This window comes from Leguminivora glycinivorella, chromosome 7 (assembly GCF_023078275.1).
Source record: "Leguminivora glycinivorella isolate SPB_JAAS2020 chromosome 7, LegGlyc_1.1, whole genome shotgun sequence".
NCBI lineage: Eukaryota > Metazoa > Arthropoda > Insecta > Lepidoptera > Tortricidae > Leguminivora > Leguminivora glycinivorella.
The window spans coordinates 22,921,429-22,936,934 of NC_062977.1; the positions used below are offsets into that span (position 1 = coordinate 22,921,429).

Genomic DNA, 15,506 nt, shown 5'->3' on the forward strand with positions numbered 1-15,506 from the left:
CATCAGTTACACAAATAAATGCCCTTAGCAGGATTCGAACCCAAGACCGGCGGCTTAGGCAACGTCACTCACTATCCTAGCGAGATCGGTTACAAATGTTACAATTCCCAACGCACTTACTTATTTTCCCTATCCATCCCACAATGCAACTAGCCTCCAAACAAACACTCATTCATATCAACCGTCCTAAAAACGAATAAAGGCTTGCGCAAGCGCACCGCAGAGACAAAGAGGGTGTTTACATCCGCTATCTGCTGGCAGGTGCGATAACGTGATTTATGTGTGGTGCCTATGCTGTATTGAGATTTATCGTTTTACTGAGTTAAAGAATATGTTTAGCTATCTAAGGTGGTCCGACTATATTATTTTTGTAATCAGGCCAATTTCGAGTAAGGTATAGCGGGGCAAATATCATCTGGGGGGCCATTATAACTAATCCATTTTTAGGGTTCCGTAGTCAACTAGGAACCCTTATAGTTTCGCCATGTCTGTCTGTCCGTCCGTCCGTCCGTCTGTCCGCGGATAATCTCAGTAACCGTTAGCACTAGAAAGCTGAAATTTGGTACCAATATGTATATCAATCACGCCAACAAAGTGCAAAAATAAAAAATGGCAAAAATTGTTTTATTAGGGTACCCCCCCTACATGTAAAGTGGGGGCTGATATATTTTTTCATTCAAACACCAACGTGTGATATATTGTTGGACAGGTATTTAAAAATGAATAAGGGTTTACTAAGATCGTTTTTTGATAATATTAAAATTTTCGGAAATAATCGCTCCTAAAGGAAAAAAAAGTGCGTCCCCCCCCTCTAACTTTTGAACCATAAGTATGTTTTCTTTAAGTAGAACTTTATAAAGACTTTCTAGGAAAATTATTTTGAACTTGATAGGTTCAGTAGTTTTTGAGAAAAATACGGAAAACTACGGAACCCTACACTGAGCGTGGCCCGACACGCTCTTGGCCGGTTTTTTCTTTTATTACACTAAGTATTAAGTTGAGTTCCACATGTATCCACTGAACACGCGTGCCATATATAACCAGTGACACTCAATTTGATAATGCAAACATTGTCAAACATGGAAAAAATGGATCAGTTGCATTTGCCCCCCAGTCGAAATTATCCCGCTGTACCTTATCTGAGCGTAAAAGAAGAATATTGACACTAATAACATTAACAACCGCATCCAAGATGCATTCGGTGCACTGCCCGTTAATTGTCTGCACTTACTTCAAAACCAAAACGTAGTAACCAGTTGGTTACTACGTGGAATATAGTTATATTGCGCCAATCACAAAGACGCATGCCTTTGTTCATATTTTCATACTATTTAAGGTTAAATTTGACGAATTTGCGCGCCATAGCGGATGAAACATTTTATATCAAACCCAACGGCACTTACTACCTTCATCATTTTACAGCATGAGTTACAAAAAAGCTGTAACTGACTATGAAAATCAAAGGTAGTTACGACATTATTGCTTATTGTCGGATTGTTACGCCAATCAGAATAACTGGCACATTGGACAATTCGTGTCGCTAATTGTGTCGATTTAGTCGCAATATGAGACGAGTTTTATTGGTATTTGAACTTTTATGTAGTTACTACTTTAACTTTGGTTGGAATGCGAGTTGACTGTACTTTAATGTTGAGATGTCAAGTGTCAATCAAGTTGTGGTATTTAGGGATCCAAAATTTACTAAGTAGGTACTTAACAGTGTTAATAAATTTGCTAAGAAGCTAAGAACAGCTGGTAGCCTTTACTTAAACGTTATCAAAGACTTTCAGATTAATCGTGCAACAATTCGGCCAAAATATACATTACTACGTGAAGATACGTGGCCTATTATTCAACAATGACCATTTCAACTAAAGTAAAATTCATAATCCTACGGACTAAATTGACAAATGACTGACAGGTAAAATGATACCAGGAACAGCAAAATTAAAATAGGGAAGGGTATATGTCGATAACAATATATCGACAAGTTGTAAAGTACATACAACAGACAAGTTTAAATCAAGAATAAGTATATGAGTTTCAAATAAGAGGTACACATTTTGGTTTGTTCTATGTATCTTCGAGGTAGTGGATGAATACCATGCATTTTTACCCACTAGTTTTAAAACATAAAAAGGTTTCCGAGCCTGTAGGTAAAAAATAAAATACCATGTCCGACGATAATAAATTATCTGTCACGCTATGGCAAGTATATCATAAATATCTATATAATTTTCGAATAATATTATTGCTGCTTCGAAATAAAAAAAATATCTCTAATTAGCGGTCTACAGACCTTTTGATCTGTCGAAATCACAGAAAAAGTTGGTATATTGATTAGCCGATCAAATTGCCAATTTCATTGTCCCGTCTGGGTGCACCTTAAATCTACGATGTAATAATAATTTTAATATCGATAAGAACGACACTGGCCAAACTGTGGCAACATTCCTTCACACTTACTTGTCAATTTGGTCCGTAGGTTTATGGATTTTACTTTAGGAAGTATTGACGCCAAGTCAGTAGCTTTTACTTAGATTATCAACAGAGAAATAGGTCACTGTGGTGAATGATGCATTCTGGCTTACTGGCCATATTTATCTATGGTTTTGTTTTTGGTTATTTGGAACTAGCTTTTGCCCGCGGCTTCGCTCGCGTTAGAAAGAGACAAAAAGTAGCCTATGCCACTCTCCATCCCTTCAACTATCTCCACTCAAAAAATCACATCGATTCGTCGCTCTGTTTTGCCGTGAAAGACAGACAAACAAACCGACACACACACTTTCCCATTTATAATATTCACAGAACTTAATTTAGATAGAAGAAACAAATTCATATATTTGTATAGGGGCCGAGCGTGTCAAATTTTGTACTGAAGTTGATTCTTGCCTGTAATTTTAAATATGTCTCAGGCTCTTGATTGTTCATAATTTTTGTGTTGTTGCAATTGAATATCACGTAACGAGGCATTTTTTATGTTTTGGTTGACTTCAACTTACAAAAATTGACGCCCGAAAGCTGCAAGCTGCGAGTAAAGACGGACAACTCAGTGGATTTCACTGAGTTCATTTGACACGCTAAGTAGATACGTTTGCTTGATCTATGGTATATATGACATCTGTGATAATATTAAATAATATGGATAACGTTTGAATGTACTTTTTAAAATAGACAGAACTCTGGATTGATTCTTGATTCACTTCTACAATGGTCTCTAGAATAAACACGTCTAAATAAAACGGTCTTCTCAATTAAACAGTGAAATAGCCCAATGGAATTTCTATCACATAAGGTTCTTATGCTTATGCCTTAATGTTCATGATTTTCATGATCCATAACGACCCTTTAGACATGCAATGTTACATTATGGTACATATAACAAACTTACTGCAATCACGTGCTAAGTGACACATCATGATGTTCATGATTCATCTCAGCTTCAATTTATGGTAAAAACATAACAGTGGCGGTGCATGCTTCTTTGGTCACGTTTGTTGATGCATCAGCCTTCTTTGGATTTATACTGAGATGTTTGAGGTTGGCATAGGAATAGGGGATTTTTTTGCGCTGTATTTTAGAAATAAGCTTGCAAAGAAGCATTAAGGCCGGTTCACACGTATTAAGTTGTCAAGTAATAAACTAAATTTTAACTTAATTTTAAGCGACTTAATTTTAAGTAAGCGTTTACACGTCGTAAACAGCTAAGCTCTTTAGTCATCCTGAAATGGACGATCAACAGCGCGTTCAAGTCATTCAGCGAGGTTTTAGACGAACTGAAGGATGAAATAGACAGGGAAATGAGGGCACTTACAAGACTGGGTGAGAAACTGGATAAGCAGAAGGAATGAATATGGCGCTAGTGCAACTTTGTTTAACATCATTATTCTTCAATAAACTTCACTGTAGTGTCTTCCGACCACTTCGACATTTTTCAAAAAAGATAACTCACGAACATACGATCGCAACCGCTCCGCCAAACTTATACAATTAACTAATATTTAACTAAATCGTGCCTGTCCAAACGTATCAAGTGGTAGTTCACGCCCACCTACTTAACCGAAAAATAGACAAAATTCTAATTTACTTGCTTAAGTGCACGCTAAATATTAACTTGTAACTTATTACTAAATTGATTGTTTACACGCTTTAAGTCGCTTAAAATTAAGTTAAAATTTAGTTAATTACTTGACAACTTAATACGTGTGAACCGGCCTTCACGACCGTAAATATTTTGTACCAAATTAACGGAAACCTGTCATTATTTAAGTGTTTAAAACTTAAGATGATGAAGGAAAACGGAAGACACTTTATTTACCTTATGCTACGTCCTTCGGTATAGAAATGATACGAAAATTATAAATGACGTAAACGTAAGATATTGATCAATGACACCTAAGCAACTGGAAATTATTAATAATTACTTACGCTTACAAGTTCTAAATAATATTTCTTAGTTTATTAAAATGTTCCCTAGTTAAAAACAGAACGGATGAAAAATGTATACACCTATTTCTCCTGAAATGGTAAAGCAATTTTAATTCCACAGGTATGCGTCAAAACAACCGTTATTCATAATACAAATATTTATCTACCTATTTAATTAGCAGATACAGACATAGAGAAATTCCATTCCAAGGTGATTTGTTAAGAATGTCAAGATGTACGTTATCGTGCAGTAAAACTTAAGTGTTTAGCCTACAGTTATTAACTTGTAGTTTCTACCTTATGTTTCTATGTAAGGTACAGCGGGGAAAATCTCGACTGGGGGACAATATTAACTAATCCATGTTTTCCATTATTATTACACTATGATGTTGAGTTCTACATGTATCACACGCCTACCATATACAGCGTGTAAACCTAATACGGGCGAACCTCTTAACGGTGGTGAGTATAGGACATAAAAAATGGAATTAGATAACTTTTACTTAAAATTGAAATATTTTTTTTATCCATACAAATTAATTCGGCCCGCAACGTAATGCAAACACACTCGCGTTAAACGCTCGTTGACAGTTGTCATTGATTGTCATCGCAACCACGTTTACAGTACATTGCTGCTGGGAAATTTTTCAAAAATTAATTATGGGCTGAAACTGAAGAGTAACTCAAAAACACCTCTTAATTAATGATAACAATATTGAATTATATGCCTGGTTTCATTTATCGCCCTTATTACGTTTACACACTGTATAACCGGTGGACACTCTATTTAATAATGCAAACATTGTAAAACATGAAAAAAATGGACCAGTTATATTTGACCCCCAGTCGAGTTTGCCCCGCTGTACCTTAAGTCTTGTTCTTCGCTATTTTTTTGTATGTCCATTTAGAAACAAAAAATAGTCCTATCGATGTGTTACATGCATTCTATGTTTATTTCTAGTAGTGGCTAGATTTGTGTGTCTTGACATTATAAATAGAGTAAAGAACTTCTTTCGGGTTTGTGATCTTTGTTTTTAATTTGCAATTTTCTACGAAACCATAATTTCTTCAGTGTACATATTCTATCAAAGCGCTTTACCGCTTTTACCAGTTTCATCAAATCATATAAAATCTCTTGGCCATTTTTTTTCAAAGTTGTCCCCCCCACTCAGAATCGCGAGCTCTTCCAATCCTAATAGGAAAAAAAGTGTCCCAAGATTATTTTCCCATTCCGTTCCCATTTTTTCATACATTTGGTACGGCGGTAACGGAATGGAAGGTTTGAAAAATGTATGGAAAACTTAGGACCTTTTTTTTCTCCTATCAGGATCGAAAGACCTCACGATTCTGAATATGAATCGCTTAAAAAATACCCATGTTACAAAAAAAGTGGGGTGGACAACTTTGAAAAAAAATGGCCCTTATTCATCACACCAACAGCACTTGGACATTAAGATCATGTCTTATCAAAACCGCTATTCTTTCCAATGTTTAGAATAAAATTATTCAAAACGTCAACATTTGATAAATGGCTTCCTCTACATGGCGCATGTCGAATCGCGTCCAGCGCTGGGTTCCCCATTCCGTGATTGGTCTCGCCCCACCCTCCCCTTTTACGGACTTGGATGTAGGTATTTCTCAATTTTTCACAGTGAACTTATGAAGACAACAAAGTTGATAGTTTCACGCGTAACATGTTCCATGATGGGCGTTACGCAAGTCACAATGTTATGTTACATGTTAGTAAAATTATGGGGATAATTTTAATTTTGTTATGGGGTATAGCTGTAACAATATTACAGACATTCTTTAAATATTTTTTTCACATACCCTTTGTCAACATAATGTTGTCAATGCGGACCCCAGGCTCCCATGAGTCGTGGCAGATGCTGGAATATTTAACGCAAGGAGGATGATGATCCTTAGTCAACATAAAATGTGCTACCTACAAATAATAGTTTGTTTTGTACGTAGGTACTATCAGCTGCAAAAGTGCATGCGAATTAAACAATGAAATCAATCCACAGAAAGGCGTACATACATTACAGAAATATAATTACTTATCCTTTAGTTGTACCATATGACCAAAACAAACATTACCTCACTCAGTTCCCACAATAATTGAACAAGTCAAAACCAAACAGATTTCATCTCCATAATCGACACGCGATTCCTATCACGATGAAGTTTCGATACAAAGGTTCCGCATTTTTTATGTTTTGTATTTTTTATCGATATCGATTGAATGTTAGCTCAATAGGGCTGGCATGTGGGGAATTCTGTTCGGTCATCGTTGGCTTTCAACCCGCCGAGGAAGTAAATTAATCACGGAATCGAATTGCGTATTCTGTGTTATCTAAAATATCGTTTGCCTGATGTCTACCAACTGACTGAATACGAGTATTTAATTATGTTTGAATTTTTTCGAAAACGTTTTTTGCTCAAGTTGAAGACACTCCATTAAAAGGCTCTTATTTCACCTAGTGGAAGATTTCGAAAAAAACAAGTGGCTTCTTTTCATAAAGTTACAAGCTCCACACAGTAAACAAAATAGGCAATTACGGTCTAAGTACCTATATCCCGGTCAGTCTGTCTTAGTGAAACTGACCGGGAATCGTAATCGTTTACTAGCTACAAAATAAGGAGAATCGAAAAGTTTTGCTAAGATCCAAAAACCTAAACTACCTACAATTGCCTTCCCTTTCGGCCCCTTCATAAAGGTTCTAAACGGACGCAGTTACGCAGAAACGTTCCAATCCATCTGAAATTGTCTTTGAAATGAAGACTTTTGTTTTTACAATTTCAGGTGGAACGTTTTTGTATAACATTGCAATTCGCCTCGCCTGCGTTTTGCAACAACATGCTGAGTCAAAGCCTTTCCCCTACTGCACACATTGCTGGACACACAAGTGTAATTTTCTGTTTGTGCGTATATAATTTTCTTAGGATGTTTTTGTGTATGTATTTGTTTTTTTTTTGTTTTTTTTTTTTTCACCATTTTGTCCTGTGTATGTGTGCTGTACTGAATAAATGTCTTTTTCTTTCTTCTTTCTTTCTTTCATTGCCAGGCAGGTCGCACGATAAACGATATAACGTCGGGCCGTCCTTTTCGCACTACTTGTGTGTGCGATAGGGTCGCACCGTTGCGATAAAGTTTATCACACTAGTGTGCTACGCCCGCAGGCATCATTGGCGTCAGAACGACGATGGCGATAGAAACGGGTCAAACAATCGCAGACGCTGGCAGCGCTCCAGCACGCAAATAGCCGGGTTCATTCCCGGACGCGAATCCTATACTGACTCACTGTGACGTTTTATTGATCTTCGGATCTGTTGATGGATTTGTTGATCTTCGAGGGCATCCCAATTGCACAACGCTTTCAGCGGTGTTAGTATGATTTGTGTACGGAAGAAACCGATCATACATTTAGGTACCATCATCATTATAAAGTTAAGAGATGCAGTGCTCTAGTCAGTGTAGCAATCTGTATTCATTTCTTTAGCGTTCTCCTTGCCAATCTGATAAGGCATAACATTCATTGTAGTAGTAGTAGTAGTAGTAGTAGCTCTTTATTGTACAAAAACACATTAAAAATAACATACATTGAGATGTGAAGTACAAAGGCGAACTTATCCCTAATCACCTAATCCTTGCCCTTCTTGGTTTTCCTTCCACCCGTTTCTTTCGACTATTTTTTACTCCGTTTCCCTCTTAAGGCCAAAGGTTGACCAAAATTATGTATAAGTAATGTGTTTCATGCACCTAATAAACTAACCACAAAATTAAAATTTTGAAAAAACCCCCGACCGCGACATAGTGGACCGATTTTCATGAAACATGGCTAAGAACACTCCCGACTAACTTATCTTTCAAACAAAAAAAACTAAATCGAAATCGGTTCACCCGTTCGGGAGCTACGGTGCCACAGACAGACACACACACAGACAGACAAACAGACAGACAGACTGACAAACACACAGACAGACGGACGGACAGACAGACAGACAGACAGACAGACACGTCAAACTTATAACATCCTGTCGTTTTTGCGTCGGGGGTTAAAAAGCATTTCTTTAGTTGTACATATATTGTACTAGCTTTTGCCCGCGGCTTCGCTCGCGTTAAATGCGAAAATATCGGAATGCTCCATACAAACTTCCACCCCCCATTTTAGGGAAGTGGCGCGTTAGAAAGAGACAAAAAGTAGCGCGTTAGAAAGAGACAAAAAGTAGCCTATTTCAATCTCTATCCCTTCAACTAATTGAGTGCTCCGTTTTGCCGTGAAAGACGGAAAAACAAACAGACACACACACTTTCCCATTTATAATATTAGTATGGGTGTCAAGTGAACTTGAATTTTCTAGAGCTTGAAACTATCCCAGGGGTTGCCACACCTTCGTGCCTTTGTCGAAAACCTGAAAATTCGTTTTACCATTGGTCCTACTCAATTAAAAAAAAAAAAAAAACTTTGGTACAATATATCCGGTTATTCGCATCATCACGCAAAACGTCTGTCACTTCTATTCTAAACGGAAGCATGATTCTTATACTCTGATTAACCTCCTTGTCAGTAATGCATATAATGCAGGTACTCGAGCTCGAGAACATTATTACCTGTGAAGTCGATCACCCCGCCAGGAAGGGGGCTATTCTCGGCCGGCGCATGCGCACTCTATTTTATCGCCTTCAGGCCCAGCGCGTTGACAGCGGCGGAATTAACTTGGTCTATTAAAAGTTTATTATTTTAATTAGTTTCGGGTATGAAGATGTTGTATGTTGATGAAGAAACATGTGGTGAGATCTGTTGCAAATGAAGAGCTGAATAAGTCTAATGAAGAGGTTATAGGAAAAAAATTATAGGATTTGTTGGAAAAAATCTCCGGTATCCGTATAGGAGGTAAAGAGAAGTAGGAACTAGCATATGTTGATCTAAATGGAATAAGGTACAGCGGGGCAAATCTCGACTGCGGGGCACTATGATGTTGAGTTCTACATGTATCCACTGAACACGCCTACCATGTATAACCGGTGGACACTCTATTTAAGTATTTAATAATGCAAACATTGTAAAACATGGAAAAAATTGATCAGTTACATTTGCCCCCCCAGTCGGGATTTGTCCCACGGTACCTTAACCTGCAAACGATGGTGATGGTGCTTTCCTGACTTTTTATTCACCTAAGCATAATATTGTGTAAAATGTGTGTGTCTATTTAATACTTGGCGACTTTCCAGTAAAAACAGTTAATTAACAAACATAATCGTGTTATATCTGTTTAGTTGTCAAACATCACTTAACCCCATTGAAAAGCACAAAAAGAATTACAACAACGATCCTATAAGTCAACGGTTGCCAAACCATGAAACCAGTAGTGCAGTAAAACAGAACAGATGCAATTGATTTAGGGCATCCAAATAAACAAAACATGCAGTGGCAGCTCCAAGCATAAAAACAGCAAATTGTAGCGTGTTTCGCCTCAAGGGCCCTTACGATTCAAGTGTTAGTCTTCCCATCCAAAATTCAAAAAAATCTGATGAAACAGCCTTTATTGCAGTAGCGACCTTCCTCTCGAACGACTACACCATCATCATTCGCTTGCCCTTATACCAATTACTTTGGGTCGGCGCAGCATTTCATCTTCTTCCATACCTCTCTATCGGACGTCATCTCATCATTCTGCTTCGCCCCACACTTTAAGTTAGAGGGCACCGAAGGCGCCCGGCTCAGGACCGCACGCGTCGGGCTTCCACCGAAATTTTAAGTCAGAGCCTGTCCGCGTGCGTCGAGCTTCGCCCGACACTTAAAGTTAGAGGGCGCCTTCGGCGCCCGGCTTAGGACCGCGTGCGTCGGGCTTCGCCTGACACTTTAAGGAAGAGGGCGCCTTTGGCGCCCGGGTTAAGACTGTGTGCTCAGAAAGGATCACTTTTCTATCCATAAAAAAAACTTATCAAAATGCGTTGCGTAATTTTAAAGAGCATAGGTACATAGGGACAGACAGACAGAGAGAAGCGACTTTTTTTAAATACTATTTTACTAAAGTACAAGGATCCTTTACGCTTGGAAAGTCACAGTGCCTTCATACCATAGATATGCGGGCAGATACACGAAAGGTGTGGTAGATTTAGCGAGATTAAAGTATCTCGCAGGTGCGGGACATCTGTTGTCTTATTCCCACCTTTTTTTGCACATATCAAGTCTAACGCGCAGGAAAACCATTATAGCTTGGTCTTTGATAATGTTGTGCTGACCGCTTTTTGTTGACTTTTGTAATTAGTTCCAATTGCTGTCGCTAGCCTTAGTTTTTAGCTTATTCATAAAAGCCCCACCACCACCCCACCACCGTCCCCATCGGACTCTTAGACGCACGGCCGGTTTCCATCCTTTCTTGGTAGATATTCCGCGAATCGCACGAAGCGCTTTGCTTCTTCTTCTCTTAAGCGCACTGCCAAGGAGTGGAATTCCTTGTCGGCGGCTATATTTCCGAGCTCATATAACCCGGCGACCTTCAAATCAAGGGTGAACAGGCATCTTCTGGGCGAGCTCACTCCATCGTAGGCCACGTCTTTGCCTTTGGCTAGTCTGTGGTCAAGAGTAAGCGCATTCATAATAAAAAAAAATACATATATTTGTAATAATTAGGATTGGAAATTACTCTACCGACACGATAATGATTCTCTTAAATTATGGTAATGATGATGGTGACGTGGAAATCAGTGCGACTCTTCCACGGACCTTGCCAATATCGGATCGGGATATGGACCCCCCTACTTATTGGTAGGTGCACTGGTATTGCCTGAGCTTCGACTAAGTGCTATAGGAATGTTTCTGGCTTGTGTCCAACCCATCCGCTCTCATTACGTATGTTTGCAAAACAGGTCGGCCCTTAACCCCTTAGGTGACAGGTCATCATTCCCATACGTATAGTAGGTACACTGGTTTTACCCGAGTTTCGACTGGGTGCTATAGGAATGTTTCTGGCGCGTGTCCAGCCACCTGGTGCGGGTTACGACAGCCCATCCGCTCTCATTACGTTGTTTGCAGACAGGTCGGCCCTTACTGACCTTTTTGGAACGGGAAAGGAGGGTAATGATTGTGGTTGGGATTCTCTGTGTTTTGCGTTGTGAAACTTGGGGATAGGATTTTAACGCGTGTAATTATTCGCTACTTGAACGACCGGTGCCGCTCTCATTATAAGGCTTTTCCATATTACATTAGGTGTCAAATTAGCTCCAACGATCGCCGCTAGCATTAATGTTGGACATGCCCATAAGATGACGTGTATTTATGACAAAAATTTAGTTTTCTAAGCATTTAATATCGTACCTCTACAATAAATTAGGTAAAAAGGTAATAAATTAATATTTATTTGAAGCCTTTTGCAAATTAATTGTATAAATTCCTAATTAAAGTTTCTAGGGATTTTATCACTTATATATGGCAATTTATTGCTCACGTATAAAATTTTAATGGACCATAAAATAAATGCTGATCGCTTATAATTTAAAATTGATAGATTTAAACACTTATTATATGAGAATATGACCCAAAGCACACATTTTGTATGAAAATATATGGCAGAGTTGGCAGACACGTTTTTGTGAATAACTGAAATTTTTATCACATACATTGACATATTCTTATATTTTGTTCCCAGGATCCTGGTGGGGGCGCCAGAAGCAGACTCACAGTATCTGTCGTCGAACAGGAAACCTGGCGCCGTGTACCGATGCGACGCTGGCGAGAGAGGCTATCAGAGAGACACGCCTCTCGACCACTGCCAGGAGATGTGGTTCGACAAGAAGAGAGGTAAGTTCTACCTGTTAACCGACATGAAACTTGGCGGTGTGTGTGACGCTGGCAAGAGTGGCTATCAGAGGGACACACCTCTAGACCACTGCCAGGAGATGTGGTTCGACAAAAAGAGAGGTAAGTCCTACCTGTTGACAAACAGGAAATATGGTATAGTGTGTGTGACGCTGGCGAGAGAGGCTATCAGAGGGACACACCTCTCGACCACTGCCAGATGTGGTTCGACAAGAAGAGAGGTAAGTTCTACCTGTTGACAAACAGGAAACCGGACGTAGTGTGTGTGACGCTGGCAAAAGAGGCTGTCAGAGAGACACCACTGCCATGATGACAAGAGAGGTTAAGTCAGGAGATTTAGGTATTCAATTTCTTTGAATTGCATCGTAGTACACTGACGGATCATGGTCTTTCAAGACCTATCCTTCTCGCATTACCATACCTTCAGCTCGCTTGTATTTTGCTCTGTATATTTGCATGGTCTGAGTTTGACTGTTTATGTAATTTCCTTGACGCGACGTTGTCGCTCACTGCCAACTTTAGCAATGGCAACGTTTGTCGGATCTGTGACATATTGTGGCAGTCTAGCTAGAGAGAAATGTCAGTCAATCAACTTGAGGAAGAGGCAGTAGAATTGTGTACATATTGTTGTATTATTCGCTGATTATGGATACAAATAAAATAGATATTTAATAGCATTTTCAATTTCATGCAATATGATATGGCAAATTATTGCTTGATCTGGCTATTGTTTGAAAGGTCTTGTCGTGTCCACTTTTTTACTGAAACTCTTTTGCTATTTACATACATACATACAATCACGCCTGTATCCCATAAAGGGGTAGGCAGAGCACATGAACTACTAAAGTTTCAGTGCCACTCTTGGCAAAAAGGGGTTGATAGAAATCGAAATTGTGCCATTGCAGTGACTACGCCACAATTTAACCCATATCCCACAGTCGACTTCTACGACACCCATGGGAAGAAAGGGGGTGGTGAAATTCTTAACCCGTCACCACACGGGACGCTATTTAAACACGATATATTTCCGAAGAAAAACCATAGGTTACGCTGGTTTTTTTAATTTCGTTATGCTAATGTCAGAATTTTCACGAGGTTTTAACAATTTCTATTCAGACTGCGCTCGCGTAGGTCAACGTCCTCATTGCCCTTTTATTATAAAACCAACAACATAAACATCTTTCACGTCGACTGTACAATATAAAGCCACAAATAACAGAAAGCTCGCAAACCAAACAAAACGAAGGATTAGTCGTTGTAATAAATAATAAACTGCGGGCAGATGGGAACTAATGTCGTGACTGATTCCTTGTTTATTATGGTTATGTTGGATATAATTTTAGATCTAAACTGCACATGCGACCGTGGATGAATATTGTGCATTTTATGTACATACTCTTTTCTGGCGTTATCGTGGCATTTCGCCACGATTCATGAGAATTTGGTCCTCTTTTAGTTTTTTACCATTTCAACATCTCACTACTCACTACTTTCAAGAAAATGACTGTCATCTGACTTTTCCAGCCTAGAGGGGAAACTAGGCCCTGTTGTAATTTAATTACTTACCTATGCTCACCTTACCTCACTATGTTTTCTTTCACCAACAAGCAACTGATAAATGTCAAATGACATTTCCAAATATCAAAGAAGAGTTATAGTATGTATTCGTACCTCTGTGTTCCAAGACTTGCCGTACAGATTATATATTTGTTCAAGAAACTTACGAGTACCTAACCCTCGGATTTCATCATAATCCTATAATTTTTAACTAATTATTTATCACCATCATCCTCCTTGCGCTACGCCGGCATTTGCCACGGTTCCCAAGATTTGGCGTAAGTAACTAATTATTCATTACCATATTTTTAAATTAAAGCAAAAATTGAAAAATTCACACCTCCGGCAGGACTCGAACCTGCGACCTTTGGCCTTGCCGGGGCCATCGCGCTTACCAACTGCACCACGGAGGCCTACGCTACGGAGGTGGCAGTTGGTAAGCGCGATGGCCCCGGCAAGGCCAAAGGTCGCAGGTTCGAGTCCTGCCGGAGGTGTGAATTTTTCCTTTAATTTAAAAATATGTAATATCGCTCGCAGACGTTTCTGCATGATAAAAAACAAATTTATTCATTACCATCTTCATGTTTTGATTGCGGGTACCGGGAGCGACATTTCACCTTAATCTGCATCACGTTGCGACTCCAGCGCCGTGCGCTCGCGCATGATTTACTTGCCGACTTCCGCCGTGCGCGGCGCCACCGAGCGCTCATAGGGTTGCTACCAGAGAAATAAAATAAAATAGTGGCTCAGAGAGCCTTTCGTGACGTGCTTAGAAAACGCAAAAGTGAAATATTCAGACAAAAAAAAACTAAATCTAAATCGGTTCGTCCGTTCGGGAGCTACGATGCCACAGACATACACACACACAGACAGGCAGACAAACAGACAGACAGACAGTCAGACAGACAGACAGACGGACAGACAGAAACGTCAAACTTATAACACCCCGTCGTTTTTGCGTCGGAGGTTTAAACACAAATCGTGTTAGAGACTGTAGTGTAGCCAAGAGTACAATTATTGACGATTCGTGGCGAAAATTCATACATCAACTTATTTTACCATAGGTACATGAAACGTGATAATACTCGGTAGAAGCAGGAGGCAGCCCTAGCCAAGGCATAGATGGACAGTTAAATGCCGAGTGGAAATATTACCCGCGCCATTGTGACTTGTTTGTGATATTAATTCCCACTGTTTGTTTGTTTTTTTTTTGTGTTTCTTGTACTACTGTGTACATAAGTTTAGGTTTAGGGGCATTTTCAGAATTTAAGACACCCCAATTAGCGAAAGTTGTTAACAAAAATTTTGTGACGACAGTTAAGCAAAAAATCTGTCAAAAATTACTTTTTTCACATTCTGAATGTAGATTATCGCTTAAACTTTATGTTATTAACACAAAAATAATATTTTTTATAGAAATTTCATGCTTAATTATCGTCACGAAACTGACAGGGAGTTAATTTTAGTTCACAACTTTCGCTAACTGGGGTGTCTCAAATTCTGAAAATGCCCTTAAAAAGATGCAAAAGAAACTGCCTTAAACATAGAACAAGTTCAACTAGGGAACAAATCAAATTATTTTATTGAATATTTTTCGTTTTGTTCTTTTTTTCAAGTAGTCACACTACTATATATAAATTAAGGCTAAGCCGCGTAAGCTGAAGACCCGGGTTCGATTCCCGGCTCGGCCATCAG

At 39.0% G+C, this 15,506-nt stretch overlaps 1 protein-coding gene across 5 annotated transcripts in view; it reads left to right on the forward strand.

The window, feature by feature from the left end:
* The window catches only part of LOC125228395 (integrin alpha-8), a 212,738-nt gene that overhangs the window by 51,281 nt on the left and 145,951 nt on the right, over positions 1-15,506 (forward strand). For 4 of the 5 annotated variants that reach the window (XM_048132947.1, XM_048132949.1, XM_048132948.1 and 1 more), the window contains exon 2: positions 12,085-12,236. In XM_048132947.1, coding sequence (XP_047988904.1) covers positions 12,085-12,236 — 152 coding nt within the window. Of the gene's footprint in view, positions 1-12,084; positions 12,237-12,438; positions 12,476-15,506 lie in introns of those variants that run through there. The other variant, XM_048132951.1, reaches the window with a different exon arrangement.